Source organism: Xenia sp. Carnegie-2017, unplaced genomic scaffold, assembly GCF_021976095.1.
Source record: "Xenia sp. Carnegie-2017 unplaced genomic scaffold, XeniaSp_v1 HiC_scaffold_22, whole genome shotgun sequence".
Taxonomy (NCBI): Eukaryota; Metazoa; Cnidaria; class Anthozoa; order Malacalcyonacea; family Xeniidae; genus Xenia; species Xenia sp. Carnegie-2017.
In genome coordinates this window covers 3,828,750-3,846,443 of record NW_025813485.1, presented here as the reverse complement: position 1 = coordinate 3,846,443, position 17,694 = coordinate 3,828,750, and the positions used below count along the sequence as shown (strand labels likewise).

General features: G+C 33.7%; 1 protein-coding gene across 1 annotated transcript; it reads left to right on the top strand.

The window, feature by feature from the left end:
- Positions 1–851: 851 nt before the first annotated feature.
- Positions 852–10,338, top strand: LOC124446489 (importin-5-like). Its single transcript, XM_046997334.1, has 31 exons — positions 852–960; positions 1,668–1,743; positions 1,863–2,047; positions 2,312–2,413; positions 2,545–2,641; positions 3,072–3,173; positions 3,452–3,574; positions 3,665–3,740; positions 4,101–4,145; positions 4,241–4,328; positions 4,517–4,623; positions 4,765–4,979; positions 5,264–5,437; positions 5,518–5,736; positions 5,871–5,954; positions 6,190–6,322; positions 6,428–6,495; positions 6,697–6,807; positions 6,902–6,947; positions 7,113–7,172; positions 7,331–7,443; positions 7,521–7,632; positions 7,756–7,811; positions 7,905–7,934; positions 8,037–8,129; positions 8,340–8,411; positions 8,501–8,578; positions 8,808–8,874; positions 9,123–9,351; positions 9,606–9,747; positions 9,976–10,338. The coding sequence occupies exons 5-31, from the start codon at positions 2,603–2,605 to the stop codon at positions 10,057–10,059; spliced, it is 2,766 nt and encodes a 921-aa protein (XP_046853290.1). The 5' UTR covers positions 852–960; positions 1,668–1,743; positions 1,863–2,047; positions 2,312–2,413; positions 2,545–2,602; the 3' UTR covers positions 10,060–10,338.
- Positions 10,339–17,694: the final 7,356 nt, after the last annotated feature.

Genomic DNA, 17,694 nt, shown 5'->3' with positions numbered 1-17,694 from the left:
TTTAATTCAATTTGTAAAAAGTAAAATTTTTTGTTAGTAATAAGTCGACAGATCGTCCTAAAGCAGAACATCAATATGACTCCAGTTTTCACTACTGTTATCAGTAATAGGGATCGAATATAAATACAGTCTAGCTGTAAATATAAATGACCATTAAGAACAAATCCATTATTCTATCGTTTTAAATTTACGAATGTGAGCTTGGTTTCCAATTCGTGTTTATCTCTCTTAAGGTGCAGCAGCAAGCTAGGTGCGGCTCAAACGAGGCGCACTAAAATGTAAGTATTTAACAAAACTTATCAATGACAATTCTGAATTTCTCATTTGAAAAAATTTGGCAGTAAAAATAAGATGACAGCGATTGACTTTTAATCATTTTTTTCACTTCATAACTGTTTTCGTTTGAAATATCAAAACGAGCGCGGATTTTTACTAGAAAAACATTTTTCGTCGTCTCTTTCATACCTCGTTAGTTTTGTTTTTGACTTCTTGCAAATCACACTCGGCAATTTGGGAATAATGTTTGCATTTAAACTAGGACTTGCAAGTTGCAATTGAAGGGTACTTAGCAACTTGATCTTCATGAGCTGTTTACACACTTGCAAGGGTCTTGCTGTTGATCAGCATTTGTTGTTTGCACATCTTCTTGTTCAGCGTCTAGATTAAAAAAAAAGATGTGGGTTTGCATTAAAAATGTATTTAGAAATTTGATAATGTAATTCTGTTTTTAGCTACGCTGTATGTGGGGAGAACGTGCTAACATTTGGCGCCGTTAGCACGTGGGTCCCTTTTTACCTGGCGCCAACCTCCAGACATGCGTCGTAGATATCTTCTCTTATCGACTCGTCGTTTGCATGTAACCATACAACCATAGCCATGGCGAACGACGATCTTACCCGGTTTGAGCAGCTTCTTGCTCAGTTGATGTCTCAAGATAATCTTAACCGACAGCAAGCTGAGGTAGTCTTTGTTATATTATATATGTTTTTTTGACATTATTGACGGCTATCGTTTTGGAATTGTATTGCACTAGATATTTTATATACGTTAAATTTTATCAAGACTTCATTGAGTTTAGCTCTTTCGTTTTCTGTACACACAAAATCGTGTTGTAAACCCAATGTTTTTACTAGATTAGATGAAAATTCTGGTTATGAATCAATATTTTCCTAATATTTTTTTTTTTACATCAACGAGATTACGTCCACCACAACATGTTTTATTTGACACCATTTGCTATTTACCACTATACGATCCCATACACTTACTAGTTATCATAATTCCTAATATATATTTTCAACGTGTGTGTGGCAAAGTTGGGAATTTATATTTAAATTCGTTGTGTACAAATGTTGTCAGATACGTTTGTCAATTGACATCTGGCTTGAAGAAAGATTAGACTACAATTCACTTTGTAAACAAATTTTCTTGGTGTGTTACTAGATTGGATTTTTTTTTAACTTACGAGGCAATTGTTTAAGTTTAAGTTTTTTAATGTAAAGGGGAGGGGTTGTGGGGAGTTGGAATTTAACTACATTCTTCCCCTATCACTTACACTACATTTTCTTGCAATTGACATTATGGAACTGACTTTAACAGTGTAATTATTTATTTCTTGTTATTATGTTTGAACAGTATTTCCTCTAAAGAATTTTAAATTTTTTCAGACACAGTATGCTCAAGTCCCTGATCCTAAAAGATTGACTTCTTGATAAAACCCTAAGAATGTCTGGTCTTGATGAGGTAATGCTATAGAAGTTTGTTTCAGTGTGTTTAAAAGTTTTGATAGATTACAGGCATTATTTCAGGATATGCTTTGCCATATTTTATTGTTATACTTTATTTGATTGCAATATTTCTAGGTGAGACAGATGTCCATAATATTAATTCGAGATTATTCTTATCCACTGTTGACCTTTATGAAAATCTTGGTCCAGACCTGAAAGAATCTTTAAAACAAGAACTTTTGATGGGAATACAGGAAGAACCTATTGTTACAGTAAAGAGGAAAATATCGCTGTCTCAGAGTTAGCCCGTTGTTTACTTGGTAAATATAAAAAATAAAAATATGTACACCTTGCTGTGATGTTGGTCAAAGTAATGAATTTCACTGGTATGATAAAACATTTTTGAGGTCAACTAAAAGCTTAATTGATGGAAAATTTTGCAATCTAAGGATTCATATTTGTCCTGTAGTACAATAAAAGAGAGCGAGAGAGAGTATTTCTAATTCATTCATCGAAGAATTTGATAAATAAATCAACAATGTGTCTTAATATACTTTAAAAATTGTTATTATTGTTGGTTTTAGACGAAGAGGGCTATAATCATTGGCAGGAATTGCTTAAATTTTTACATGAATGTTGCAACTCACAAGATCAAAATTCTGAGAATGTTCTCTTCGAATTCTACTGTGAGTAATTATTTATTACATTGTAGAGCTAACATTCTCTGAATTTACCATGTAGTATTATTCTATCGATTTTTTGTATTGTGTCATATTTATTTTTTTGCAAGTGTTAAGTTTGATCTGAATTGTTTTAGATCATTTCCTGGAATATTTGGCAACCAACAAGATCATTATCTTCAAGTGATCAAAGGGATGTTGTGGCAGTCTATGCAAGATCAATCTAGCACTCAGGTCTGTATTATTAAATTGTTGCACATGTTTCCTAACTGTTCAAGATCAATCTAGCACTCAGGTCTGTATTATTAAATTGTTGCACATGTTTCCTAACTGTTCAAGATCAATCTAGTGCTCAGGTCTGCATTATGAAATTGTTGCACTTGCAAGTGTTTTCTAACTGTTGCAAGTTTGTTGCTGCTGTTTCTACTTGATAATAATATGCTGGTATAGTCAAAACATTGTCAAATGAATATGAACTATTTTATATTATTGTCATATTTTCACAATTTGGACTTCGCCTTTTCACATTTACTACCCAAAGTGTTTTGTGTTTTGCAAAACTGTGCAGATGTTCTGTTCATTGCAATCTGCACTCTCTACCCTGTATTCATTTAACAGTATGGCTTTGTTGTTAATTTTTTTTCATTTTTGTTTATTTCTTAAGGTTCGCTTTATTGCGGCTCGAGCTGCTGTTGCATTCCTGGTTGATCAAGTTCTTGAACAGCAACAAAAGCAATTTGTTGACATTGTACCTGGAGTCATGCAGGTACACTTAATACTTTAACCTGAAAGTTGATGTAAATCTTGATAGTGGAACATCGTTTCCTCATCATCAGAGAGTAAACTATCTTTTCTCCAACCACAAGCATTGGAATATTTCGTTTCCTATGATGAATTATTGAAAAAAACAAGCAATAGACTGTCTTTCAATGTCCAAACAATCTTCTATGTTTGGCCATTTTAAACAGTGAATTTTAGCAGTTCAGCAATGTGATGTATTTTTTTGTAAAGTTTTTGCACTTTTAACTTTATTGATTTGTTTAGGCTTTAGAAGATAGTATTCAAGAGCAAGATGATAATGTGTTAAAAAGTGTCGTTGATCTTGCTGAGAAAGCACCAAAAGTTTTAAGAAGTAGTTTAGAAGTACTTTTAAATTTGATGTTACGGGTAATTAAAACAACATTCAAAGAACTGTGGTTGCCATTTTGTGCTTTTGGTTAAGTACAATTTATGAATGAAATGAATTTTTCTTTTTAGACCGTGTCAAACACAGATTATGATGACAATATTCGTCAACTTTCATTAGAATGTATAATTACACTTTCAGAATCAGGTAAATACATGCATCTCTACATACATACATACACACACATCTCTACATGTACTTCTATGTACATCTCTACATATGTATCTACATATATACATACATCTCAACATGCATACATCTCAGCATACATATATCTCTTATATACAACTCTACATACATAGGTACATCTCTACATACTTACATACATACATCTCTACACATGTACAACTCTACATATGTACATCTCAGCATACAAACATCTCAGCACACATACATCTCTACATGGGACAGTCAGCAACAATTTTGTTTGAAACATGCATGTACATTAGCTAAATATTTTAAAAATAATTGAGAATGTTTAAGATTTAATTCATTTTTCATTTTTAGCTTCTGCTATGCTACGAAAATATCAAAAATTTTTTCCACTTATTGGTACAGTAGTAGTTTTGTTTAATTTCCTTTCTACTTTAATGTGAAGGATGAAATATTTTTTTGTTACATAAATGTATTCTTCCCCGAATGTCTAGTTCCCCAGGTGTTAGCAATGATGGTTGATATTGAAGATGATCCGGAATGGAATGCATCCGATGATGCAGATGATGAGGATTGCGACAGGTATTAGCAGTTAATAATAGCTCTATGACTTCATTATCTCATTAATTGTATGATGTCATTTCTACAATGTCACGTGTTTTTATTAGCGCATGAGAACATTTATTAAATTACTTCATGTTGTAAACTAAAATTCATATTGTTTTAATGTCAATTGCTATTGTCATACTGTATTTTATCTATATCTTAAGTAATGCTGTGGCTGGCGAAAGTGCCTTGGATCGATTTGCTTGTGGCATTGGAGGCAAACATATTTTACCTCATATTATAGCTACAGTCCCTCAGATGCTGCAGAATGGTGAGTAATAAAATGCAAAAATGGGTACGAGTTTTTATTACATCTTGCTATGACCAGCGTTTTTAATAAGCCCATTGGAATTTATTAGTTTGTCAATTTCCACAGCGGGTTAAGCACAAATAAGTTTTTTCATCATTTTAGATGATTGGAGGTATCGTCATGCGGGCTTAATGGCAATATCTGCTGTTGGAGAAGGCTGTCATAAACAAATGTTGAATATGTTGGCCAGTTTAGTTGATAATATAATACCTTTCTTAAACGATGCCCATCCTCGCGTGAGATATGCCGCCTGCAATGCTCTTGGTCAGCTGTCAACTGATTTTGCTGAAAATTTTCAACAAAAGTTTCATTCAAAGGTCAGACATAATGATAAAGTATTTTGTTTCATGTCTGCATACATGCTGAATTGATGTATAGATGTATGCTTGCTCTTGCCTAGAAATAACGAAAAGCAAGCATTACTAAGTATTAATAGATCCTTCGCAATTGTCAATTACGGACTTTGTTTGAGCAATCTATGAGAGCAGTTTTGATATGCGTAGCGTCAAATTGCATTTAATTCTACGAAAGAAAATATTATATGATGTATGTTGTACATTACATCTGTTTAATGAAATCTTGTAAATTCTTTAATTCTTAGGTCTTACCTGGTCTTATTCATGTTTTGGATGATGCAGAAAACCCTCGTGTCCAGGCTCATGCCGGAGCAGCTCTTGTTAATTTCTGTGAAGAATGTCCGAAGCATATCATGTTGCTTTACCTTGAAAGAATTTTACAAAAAGTAGATATTGTTTTGCAAGCGAGACTACAAGACGTAAGTTACATGGTGCTTGCATTAAACTTATCTATGCATTGGGTCGCGAATATTAAAAAGTCTGCAAATTTATTTTATAGTTGATAAAAAATGGCAAAAAATTGGTTCTTGAGCAAATCATTACGACACTGGCAACTGTTGCTGATACTGCTGAAGAGAAATTTTTAACTTTTTATGATCGTTTTATGCCCACTTTAAAATATGTTGTGGAGAACGCTGTATCAAAAGATCTACGCCTCTTACGTGGAAAGACCATTGAATGTATTAGTTTGATTGGTTTAGCAGTTGGTCATGATAAGGTAAAAGCTTTTAAACAAATTTACGTACAAATGGCGTTTGAAAATTTTTAAACTATACTTGAATTTCGACGATACTTCATGTATGCATGTACGTTACATATCTTTTGTGATAATAGACCATTCGCATTTTTTAGTTTTTACAAGACTGTAACGACGTTATGCAACTGTTATTAAAAACTCAGACGGAAATGGAAAATATCGAACCAGACGATCCTCAGGTATCTACGTTAGTCATATATACTCCTTAAAATCTACTATAGTCATATTTACTCCTTAAAATCTACTATAGTCATATATACTCCTTAAAATCTACTATAATCATATTTACTCCTTAAAATCTACTATAGTCATATATACTCCTTAAAATCTACTATGAAATTTTTTCTAAGAGTTTCTATGCATGAACGATATCTGATTTAGCTAGTTATCAACAATCTCTTTTTTCTACTGTAGCTCTCGTATTTAATATCAGCTTGGGCACGAATGTGCAAGATTCTAGGAAAGCGTTTCACGGAATATCTTCCAATGGTTATGCCACCTGTACTGAAGGTAGCATCTATAAAACCCGAGGTTGCCCTTCTCGATGGTGAGTATCGTTAATTGAATTTTTTGATATTAAGAAAAAAATATCGACGAAGTATTTTTATATTCTTTGATATATTTTCTCCTTAATATTTTTTGAACAATACAGCTGATGACCCAAAGAATGAAACTTATTCCGAAAAGGAGGGTTGGGAATTTGTATCCCTGGGTGATCAGGTATTTAATAAGTGTTTGTTATACTCACTGATGAGCTGGTTTATTTCTTTTCGATATTTTTAATGTACCATAAAATCACTGTCTTTTTAATTGTTGCAATTTCATTTGCCGTCGTGTTCTCCGAGAAAAGTATGGGGGGAAATAAGTTCTGTTTTATGTTTTTTAATAATGTCCAATTCAATGGTGATCTTTTTTAATTAGCAAAGATTTGGTATAAGAACTGCTGGCTTAGAAGATAAAAGTACGGCATGTCAAATGTTAGTTTGTTATGCTCGAGAGTTGAAATCTGACTTTGCTGACTATGCTGAAGAGGTTAGTACACTATTGTAAAAGTTGATAATGATTTAACGATGTTCATTTTGTTTTATGTTGTCAACATACTGTGTAACTGTAATGTGTTTTTCAGGTCGTCAAAATAATGGTGCCTTTGTTGAAATTCTACTTTAATGATGATATCCTTTTAAAAAACTTACTTTTAGACTTGAATTCTTCGATATGAACCCATAACATAAATTTCGTATAAACATACAGAACTTTAGATAAACCAAAAATGAGGCGGCACTAGTGAAACTTTGTTCATATGAATATTCCTTCTTATAATCCTTGATTTATTTTACTCGTGCGTTCTGCAGCTGCTGATAGCTTGCCTTTGTTGCTGGAATGTGTTAAAATCAAAGGTAAACTGAAAGATTTGATTTTGTTAGTTATGCTTGTTATTTATAAACATAAGTTTGATTTAAATTACATGCGGTTATTCTTTTAGGCAATAGTTATAGCTTGCCCTCCAATATGTCTTATACACATGATATATTTGACAATGCATTTCCTTGGTTAGGTGATGGCTATGTTCGTCAAATGTGGGGCTATTTATGGAGCGAATTATTGAAAGCTGTATCGACCGAACCCGAGCCTGAAGTTAAAGTTTTATTAATGGAATCTTGTGCACGTGTATGTAGATTGCGATGCTCATTGCAGTTTCTGAATGTCAGCGAATATTTTGCAAGAATATAATTATTTCCTTATAGTGCATCGAAACGTTGGGCAATAAATTTGTTTCTGACATATTCTTTGAAAAACTCTCCAAAGTCATACACGACCTTTTAGTTGAGCACAGAAAACGACACGATGAACGAATAGGTAATTACCTTTCCATTACCCATTTTATTTGTGTGTGTGGGGGGGTGGGTTACATTTCTTTGCAAATCCGTTAGTCTTTTATGATAACATTTGGTCATTCTTTGTTGAATGTACATATTATAGAGAGAAGGAAGGACGAAGATTACGATGAGGAAGTTGAAGAAGACCTTAGGGATGAGGTGAGTGCAAACGTATCAATAGAGCAAATGTTTCAACTTAAAACAAGACTATCATTCGATACTTTATTTATCCATGTTATTATATTTATACAGGATCTTACATACGAGCTTATTCTACGAAAGGTAAGTAATGATACAAACGTATATGAAGGTACAGACTATAAGGAAAAAATCATGGGATTTTGTAAAGACGAACATCTAATCAACCCGTTCTTTCATCTTAAGGTGTCAGATATAATGCACTCAATATTTGGATGTCATAAAGAGGATACTTTGCCGTTATTTGAGAAATTGATTAATGATTTCTATGCATTGCTTGTAAGTAAATCATTTTTATTATTTACATATATTTATATTATTATTGTTCTTGGTCGAATTGTAAACGAAATTTTAAACAATAATGAATTTATGATCACCACTTTAATAACTGTTCCCTGCTGTAGTGCTAAGGCCTTCGTTATTATGAATGTTTCAAGTGTGTGCCATAGTGGTATTGATTATTGACATATCACACATATTTTCACATAGCATTCAAATTCGGCCACAGATAGACAATGGTCTTTGTGTATTTTTGATGATCTCATTGAACATACTGGACCGGTAACTATTTGAAATCATTTCTACATTTTATACGAACATATGCGTTTGTTTAATGGACTTTGTGTACTATGCATTTCAATTCATTTTAGGTTTCCTTTAAATACAAAGATTATTTTCTACGACAAATGCTTGACTCTATTGTTCATCGAACTACTGATGTACGACAGGTATGGTTTTGTCAAGTTTTTAACTACCCCATTTTACGCATATTGCGTTTCAAATTTGAGTTTAATTAGATTAATATGTAGAAATGACATGTAAACACACATAGATATTAGACGAATAATTGTTGTGAAAAAATACATTGAAATAATTACAGGTTGAGAAATATCTCAACATACGTATGTGTGTATCATAATTTTTATCAAAACATTGTGAAATATTTCATTATTACAGGCTGCTGCTTATGGTATTGGCGTTATGGCTCAATTTGGTGGTAAAAACTACTCTCCGACTTTTTTAGGTAAGTTGATGTGTTCAAAAAATTCCACTTTTACATTTGTTATATGTACTAATGCAAGGTCAATTGAATTTTATTTTAAAAGTAATTGCCAATTTTCAATTGATAAAAGTACTTACTCCAAGCACTATTTTAATTTGCATTTACATTGACTCATCGCGTTATGTTCGTGTAGAAAATCAAATTGTACCTTGTGAAATTGAAACATCATTTCTAGGAAAATAAAATCACCTGTTTTAATACTTTTTCAGAGGCACTTCCACTTCTTTACGAGGTTGTCAATGATCCAAAGGCTAAATTACCTGAAAATATAGACGCCACAGAAAATGCCATTTCAGCCGTGACGAAAATCTGTAAATATAACCATGGTAATGTTGCTGTCGATGAAATCATTCCTATTTGGTTGTCGTGGTTACCAATTGTCGAAGATAAAGAAGAGGCTCCACATGTTTATGGATATCTATGTGATTTGATACAGAGGTAAGTACGTAGATATAAATGATGTTTTTATTGACGACTTCATTCTAAGATATTGATGAGGTACATAACGATGATGAATATTTGTTATAATATCTTCTATTAATACTTCTTTTTTCAAATGTGTTTATTTGAGATTTTCTTTTTCTCCTAAAATTTGGTCTTCAGGAGTGCTAAGGAATCATCAAGCTTTTGTTTTTAACTTCACATCATACTTGCTTTACATAAAATTTTACGTACAATTTTTTTCTGTTTAGCAACCATCCCATCGTCCTTGGTGAAAATTACAGTAATTTTGTGTGTGTTCTCAGAATATTTGCTGCGGCATTTGAGTCTGATGTACTTGCCAATGATGTGGAAATCAAATATCGAATGAAACTTATCTTAAAACAAGCCCAGGTTAGTCAAACTAAAAACAATGATTTTGTACGATTGAGGATGGCCGTTGCTAATGAAAAGTAAAGAAATTTCGCTATACATAGCGAACGAAGGACAATATTATGTGTTAATTATAGGTTTTAGTTTTCAAACAATTGCTATGTATTTTGTTTTTTCTTTAAAATAATCTTATGTAATGGGCCATCTTACTTCGATTTACGATAAAATTCAATTCGTCTTTTAAAACAGATGTCGCCAGAGTTATGGAGTAGTTGCTTTACAAATATGAACGAAACAGAACAGCAAATACTTCTTAAAGTTGTTAATGAATAGCCATAAATTGCAACAAAATGCACTCATCGACAATCAAAGGAACGATGATGAAAGTGTTATGTCAGGAGTGAAAACCATAAGAAGATGGCCATCATTAATGATTATAAACTTTCATTATGCAGCACAAGGTAGACACGGTAACCTTAATAGTGCTTCTAGGTGAAAAAGTATCTGACTCATGCGCAAAAGCAAAGTTCACTTTTAAGAACTGTTTCAAAATACAACGACGTGCGTTGTAATGTTAACAAGACAAATCATTAAAGCATCAAGTGAAATTTCTATTCGCAAAACTTTACATTTTATGAGTAGATGTCTTGCTTAAAAACTAAATCTGTCGATCGTTTGATGTAGTTGACACTCTTTTGGTTGTTCAGTAAAGACGAACTACAACTTAGCGAATTCTTTCGGGGTAGTTGCATCATCAGTTATAAAAACTTTTAAGATTTGTCTTTTTAAATAATGCACATAGCATTCAAAAAGTTTTTGATGATACAACTGAGAAAATTCCGTACGAGATCAAAATGCGTTGTCTAAATACCTTTGAGATCACTTGTTATTCCGGATTAATGTTACAAATGAGCAAATCCAAACACTGTAGCTAGATGGGTTGTCAAAATAAAAAATATTTTGAGAGCCCTTTTCTGCATTCATGTTACAACTGGGTAAAATTCTTATGGAGCTACTTTGTCAAAAATAAAATTTCTGTAAGATAACTTGTTGTTCTAGATTAATGTTACAACTGAGCTAATTCTTTGCGGGAGATAGATATACCTTGTCAAAAATAAAAGACCTGTAAGATCATAGCGAGGGATTTGCCTGGTGGGAAATTTGGGATTTGTATTAAAAAACAATTGCCCAACATAGAATTCGAATTAAAGCCATTTTTTTAAAGAAATTATAGTTTATTGATAGTAACGTTTCGTCTCAATGTTACAAATGAGCAAATCCCAACACTGTAGCTAGATGGGTTGTCAAAATAAAAAATATTTTGAGAGCCCTTTTCTGCATTCATGTTACAACTGGGTAAATTTCTTAGTCAAAGAAGAGCTACTTTGTCAAAAATAAAATTTCTGTAAGATATCTTGTTGTTCTAGATTAATGTTACAACTGAGCTAATTCTTTGCGGGAGGTAGATATACATTGTCAAAAATAAAATACCTGTAAGATCATAGCGAGACATTTGCCTGGTGTGAAATTTGGGATTTGTATTAGAAAACAACTGCCAAACAAATGCATTTGAGAAATACATTTTGCGTTTTACTCACGAAAGCACTGTGATCGAATGTATATAATTAAACTAAATACAAGTGGGTTGCATCATGTTTACGTATTGTTAGACCAAACGAAATTTAATTCATGTTTGAGATGACATGACGGTTAACCTTAGGGAAGAATATGTTTTACAATTAACAACGAAAGATGCTGAGAAAACTTACTTGTTTATGTCTAAAGTTTGATGTGCGTTTATATTTATACAGAGATTGACATATTAACAGTTTGAGTGAGATAGAATTGCCTTGGACATTCAAAGAAGATGTTAGATTAGAGATCAGGAGGCTTTCTTGCATCATTAAGTCAGGGGTGTATTGTGAAGAAGTGATGATAGTAAAGTCGTCAGAGGAAGCTGTGTGACCTGATGTGTTGATGTGGAATAAGATGCTGGATAGAGCTTATAGAAATTCAAATCACTTTCAAAAAGAAATCAGTAGGGCACAACTGAATATATAAATATGCACCCAATTAACGTTCTAGTTGCGCCTCTGGGTTTGACCCACGGACGACGCGTTATAGCGTCGACACTAAAGAGATTAAACAAAACCGGACCTCAGGAACTTAGGAATCTTGTCCTTGAAAAGAAAGCTGGAGGAAATGCGTGTAGAAGGAGGAAAACAAACCTAATGCTTATGTGAGGGAAAGCGGCGTTGCAAATGCGGTTAAGTTGGGTGCATATTTGGAGAGAATGTGAGCCTGTGTAGAGAAGGCAGAAATAGATAAGCTTCTTGGGCACGGTGATAATAGGTGGATTGGGGGGAAAGACGTTGTCAAGAATTGACGAACATTGTTGTCAAAAAGTTGAGAGGGGAAACCATTTAACTCAAAGAGTTTTCTAACCATTTCTAATTGATTGTAAAAGTTTTCGTAGCTTGAGTAAATGTTGAAAGTAAGATGAATAACTTCATCCACCAAAGAACATCTCCGACAGAAAATAAGAACAAATTAAAACAACACCAACGCAACCAAGACAGAAAACTTTTTCATCCTTGCGCGTTTGGGGGGAAAGACGTGTCGAGGAAGCGACAAAACGGTGTTTAAATAGGTTGAGACGGGAAACCATTTGAATCAATGAGTTTTCTAATCATTTCTACAGTGCGTGTAACGATATTATGCAAGCTGGTTTGCCTAGCGTTATTTCAAAATAAAAACTTGTGCAAATGTGACACGTGTAACATAGGAGTATGACTCAATAGTGAATATAGATACAAAATTTTAAAATGTAAAATTTGTTCCCTGTTTTGTAATTGAAGTTTACATAATGTACTGGGTAAAGATATTATGCAAATGATGTAAATTTGCTTATGCAGGTTAATATATTGGTTGAAATGCAATTTTGGGAAGGAATACGGAACAAAATGTGTAGAATTCCTTCTAGAAGTCAAAATGAGAAAGCAGAAATTGTAAAATGTTAGCTGCTAAAGATGAAACTGTGGGCATTGCACAAAGGTTAAAACAAGACCACAGAGCTATAAAAATAAATTGTTCATAATATCAATGCAAAAAGGAAGAGGAGGTCAAATGCAGGAAACGAAAGATAACTTCAAGGGAAATAAGCAACACTAGATGGTCCAGATGGATTTAGCAGAGGATGGATTGGTCATGGTTTGGAGAATCCATTCAGGCTAAGAAGACATCAAGGAGGAAGAGGGATAATGTTTTGGGCAGGCATCTGTTGAGAATTGAGCATTAATTGCCCATTTATGGTTGAGGAAGGGATCAAGATGAATAGTGATCAAGATGACTTTGTCAGAACGTGTGATATCAATGTCCAGAAACGGGAGTTTATTATTTTGTTCGGTTTCAGAAGTGAAAGTTATGCTAGGATGTTGTTGGTTGAGAAAATTGAGGAACAGAGGTATGTGATCAGGGGAATGAAAAAGAAGAAAGCAGTCATCAACGCAACGTCTGTATAGGAGTGGTTTGAAAGATGGAAGGCAGTTATTTAGCCATTTCTGTTTGTGATGTGACATAAAGATGTTGGCAAAAAGTGCTCCTAACCGGCTACCCATTGCAACACCCGTCAACTTGTTGGTAGACTTGGCCGTCAAAGATGAAATGACAGTTTTTTTACAGCTAATGTGAGTAGGTTATGTTGTTGGGAACGTGAAAAATTGTTGATTGAGGACGTGTTAGAGAATGGGTTGTTAAGAATGAGATCGATTGTTTCGTCCACAGGTATGTTAGTAAAGAGTGACTTTACGTCAAAGCTTGCCATAAAAACACTGCTTGAATTGCTGTTGCTGTTTAAGAGTTCTTGAACGAATGACAGAGTCTTTGATGATGAGAGTACTGGTTGTGAGTGGTGGAGGATCATTGGGACAAAGAATTTAGCGATGTTTTATGAATAATGATGATGGTAGGAGTATGTGTCTGAGGGGTATGGTCGATTTAAGAAATTTTTGACAGTCCGTATAGAATACCTATTCGGGATCCAGTGGGATATACTTCCTTATACGTGTTTTTGTTTATGGCGTTTGACGATAACAGTGTTTTTAACAGCAATTTCATTTTGCTTTCAAGTTGTAGAGTGATTTTAATGGGATATTCGTTAAATTCGAATTTAGTTCTGTCTGAAAGAATACCATCCATTTTCTTTGTGTAGTCTTCTTTATTGAGGATTGCTCTGTCGTTTTCTTTGTTGGGCTTCATGATGACTATGTTGGTGTCATTTTTCAGGTCGTTGAGACAGTCAATTTTATTCTTATGTATATAGGAAGTTTAAACCTTCGGAGAGAATTTCTTTTTCTGTTAATATTCAGTTGAGAAGTTAAATACCACAGCTTTGGAGTCCAGTGATTTCGGGGTGTGAGTGTAAACGCAGAGATGAAAGAGTTTTCTGTCTTGGTTGCGTTGGTGTTGTTTTAATGTGCTCGTATTTTCTCTGTCGGAGACGTTCTTTAGGTAGATGAAGTTACCCACCATATTTTCAACATCTACTCAAGCTATCATCTCTTCTTCAATTTACACTCCATGAAGCCTCCTGATCTGTAATTTCTAACACTTTCTTTGAATGTCCAAGGCAGTTTTATCCCACTTGAACTTTTTTAAGTATCCCACTACGTTTTGTGTTCATTTCACACTCTATATTTGTATCTTCACTCATACTCAATACTTTATATATATATTTTTTTTATACATGTATATATTTATTCATGTTCATCACACCTATCTCACTGTAATCTAACACTCATAACTACACTCCAAATATGTAAATCTCCGTATATATATAAACGCACACCTTGATCATTTCAACTACAAGTCTGATAATGTCTTGTGTAAAGACGAAACGTTACTATCAATAAACCATAATTTCTTAAAAAAATAGGTACGCAGAGCGTACATGTAGGTAGCCTGGATTGACGCCATTGAAAATTAATACTTGGTGATAGAATGAAATGAATTGATGAACACGTTCTAAGTAGCGTTATATATATTTAATATCATTGGCATCAAACTTTAGACATAAACAAGTAAGGTTTCTCAGCATCTTTCGTTGTTAATTGTAAAACAAATTCTTCCCTGAGGTTAACCGTCATATCATCTCAAACATAAATTAAATTTCGTTTGGTTTAATTACACGTAAACTTGATGCAACCCACTTGTATTTAGTTCAATTATGTACACTCGATCACAGTGCTTTCGTGAGTAAAACGCAAAATGTATTTCTCAAAGAGTTTTAAATGCATTCAGTAATCTTCTCGATCGATGTGGATTAACATAACGTTATGATGATAATGCATCAACACAAACAACAACAGAGAGATGCATTATTTTTCTAAAAATATTTTTGGCAGGTGCGTTGTTTATTCAGAAAGGGTTAGTTACTTAAGATAAACGCACATTTTTCTCATTTTGAACAGTTTTCATAGTTGGATTTGTGTCCATCTATTTGCTTTGTACATTTTGTGGCATCCTCACATTCATTCATCAAAAGCTCTTGCATATATTTCATGTCACGCGACTTAGCCACGTGCTTATAACGTCTAAGTTAAAGTTGCAAAAATCTATATGATGGAACATGATTTCAGATTTCACACGAATTTAGAAATATATTCGTAAGAAAATTTTACTGAAAACCATACTTTGGTTTAAATACTAAATTATCAACAGCTTACCTTACAAAGAATTTTCTGACTCGTATGATGTGTGATACTCTGCTCAGTCAACGGATAAATCAACACACACAATATGTGACTTGTATTTATTCACATTACTGCTAGTGCGATAGTTCCTAATGCTTAGTAATTTTATAGCAATGGGCTGTCCTGTTTTGTTGTAACTTTTCCCAAACCATTTTTAAAAAATTAATGCCGATTACAAATAATGTTGAAACTTTTAACGTTCGAAGTGACCTGTGCAAATGATTTCTGATTTCATAGTGTTAGTAAAACGAGATATTTTGTAAATATGAAGACAGATATTATTTGTTGTTTATGTAAATTTCGAATGAAAAATATATTAAAATGCTTTCTCTGACCAGAGTGAACGGAGCAATAGATATTATAAAGCGTTGCCCTATGTTTGACATGTGTGATGTGTGATGATGGACAGTCATTATGATTTCATGTTTATCCACATTGAGAAGATGATAAGAGTAGGGGTAATGCCTTCTAAAGTCAAAGACAATAGACTTATTTCTTGTCTGCTATACAACTTACTTACCGAAGTACTGTCAAAAGAGTGTACCGAACTGCACTAAACATAAGTACAATGCAGCAAGTTCCTTCTATTATTCACTCTAGCGAAATATAATTAATGTTTGAGGCTATCTACAAAAAACGGCTTTAATTCCAATTGCATGTTGGGCAATTGTTATTTTAATACGTACCTGTAAGATCACTTTTTGTTGTTGATTGATGCTACAACTGGGTAAATTCTTTACAAGGGCTAGAAATACTTAATCAAAATAAAAGACCTCTAAGATCACTTAAGGACACAACAGGGCCAATTTTCTATGAAATACCTGTATTTTATGTTTGACAACGTGTCTAGCTGCCATTAAAATACACACCAGTAAAATACTGTACAGGAGCTAGAGATACATTGATATCTGTATAAAGACTTCCACGCTTCCATGTAGTTGCACTTCTCACTGGTTTGTATTGCACTTCCATGTTTGCACTGGTCACACTGGCTTGTAGTTTGCACTTCACACTGGTCCACTGGTGGCTTTCACTTCACACTCCAGTTTGGCACTTCCTGTAGTTTGCACTGGTCACACTGGCTTGTAGTTTGCACTGGTCACACTGGCTTGTGGTTGCACTGGTCACACTGGCTTGTAGTTTGCACTGGTCACACTGGCTTGTGGTTTGCACTGGTCACACTGGCTTGTAGTTTGCACTGGTCACACTGGCTTGTAGTTTGCACTGGTCACACTGGCCTGTAGTTTGCACTGGTCACACTGGTTTGTAGTTTGCACTGGTTAAACTTGCTGGGCTGTCGAAATAGAAACGTCATGTACAATTTTTAAGTTTATACTTTGGTGAATAAGCAAAGAGCGAAACCACCCCTATATACATCAACTGTTTAATTTACTGTAAATCTAGTTGTCCAATGTTGTCACTTTCCAACGATAACGCCTTCTTTCACAAAGTTTGTTGTTTGCAGTGATTATTTTGGGCTCGTTAAGTTGTTGCTCGTCTTTTGGAGAACCAATAAAGTAACTCCTACAGAAAATGTTTGATTTTTTTGGTTTTTAATTAAGATATCCAAGCTTAAAAAGTCGAGTTTTTCAGATAGAAATTTTACAAAAATGTTACGATGAAATGTTTTGAGCGCATTATGACCACATTTGCTTGTGTTTTGAACGATTTTATTTCTGTACGCTGCGTGACATTTTCTTTTCCGTCAGATACTTTTCATCTAGAGCCTATTTGTTGGTTACTATATGTGTCAAAATTGAGTTGCATAAGAGTTCAAGACAGTAATGTAGCTATTATTCTGCCATTTTTGTGACTTTGCATGAGAAAGGCAAAAAAGATTCAGAATTCAAAGTGGCTAAACATTTCGTGGAACAGGCTTAGTTAAGGCGTTCGTGGAATTCAAGATTCAACACTCGTACAAAAACTGATAGTGTAATATTGTAATTATTTTAAAAGCTATAATGGTAACATTTGATTTTTATTTTCACGTTGCTTTGTTTACTCTTACTAAAATAAACTTTCTTACTCTTTTACACAACTTCGATAGGTTCGACCATGCGGGTTGAACGAACGAAACATTCGATTCCGGCCACGGTCATTAAATGCTGGTGAAATAACGACTTTCTTACAAGATTACAGGATTACATGAAATGTCGTTCATATTATCTTTTATGAAATAGCTATAGTCTTCGCGTAAAAATATATCAAAGTGCATGAA

Excerpts from the sequence above, each read along its gene's own strand:
- LOC124446489 (XM_046997334.1), top strand. The coding sequence starts at position 2,603 with ATGTTGTGGCAGTCTATGCAAGATCAATCTAGCACTCAG. Across the intron at positions 2,642-3,071 it reads AAGATCAATCTAGCACTCAG|GTTCGCTTTATTGCGGCTCG; the intron begins GTCTGTATTATT and ends TTATTTCTTAAG. Across the intron at positions 4,624-4,764 it reads CCCTCAGATGCTGCAGAATG|ATGATTGGAGGTATCGTCAT; the intron begins GTGAGTAATAAA and ends TCATCATTTTAG.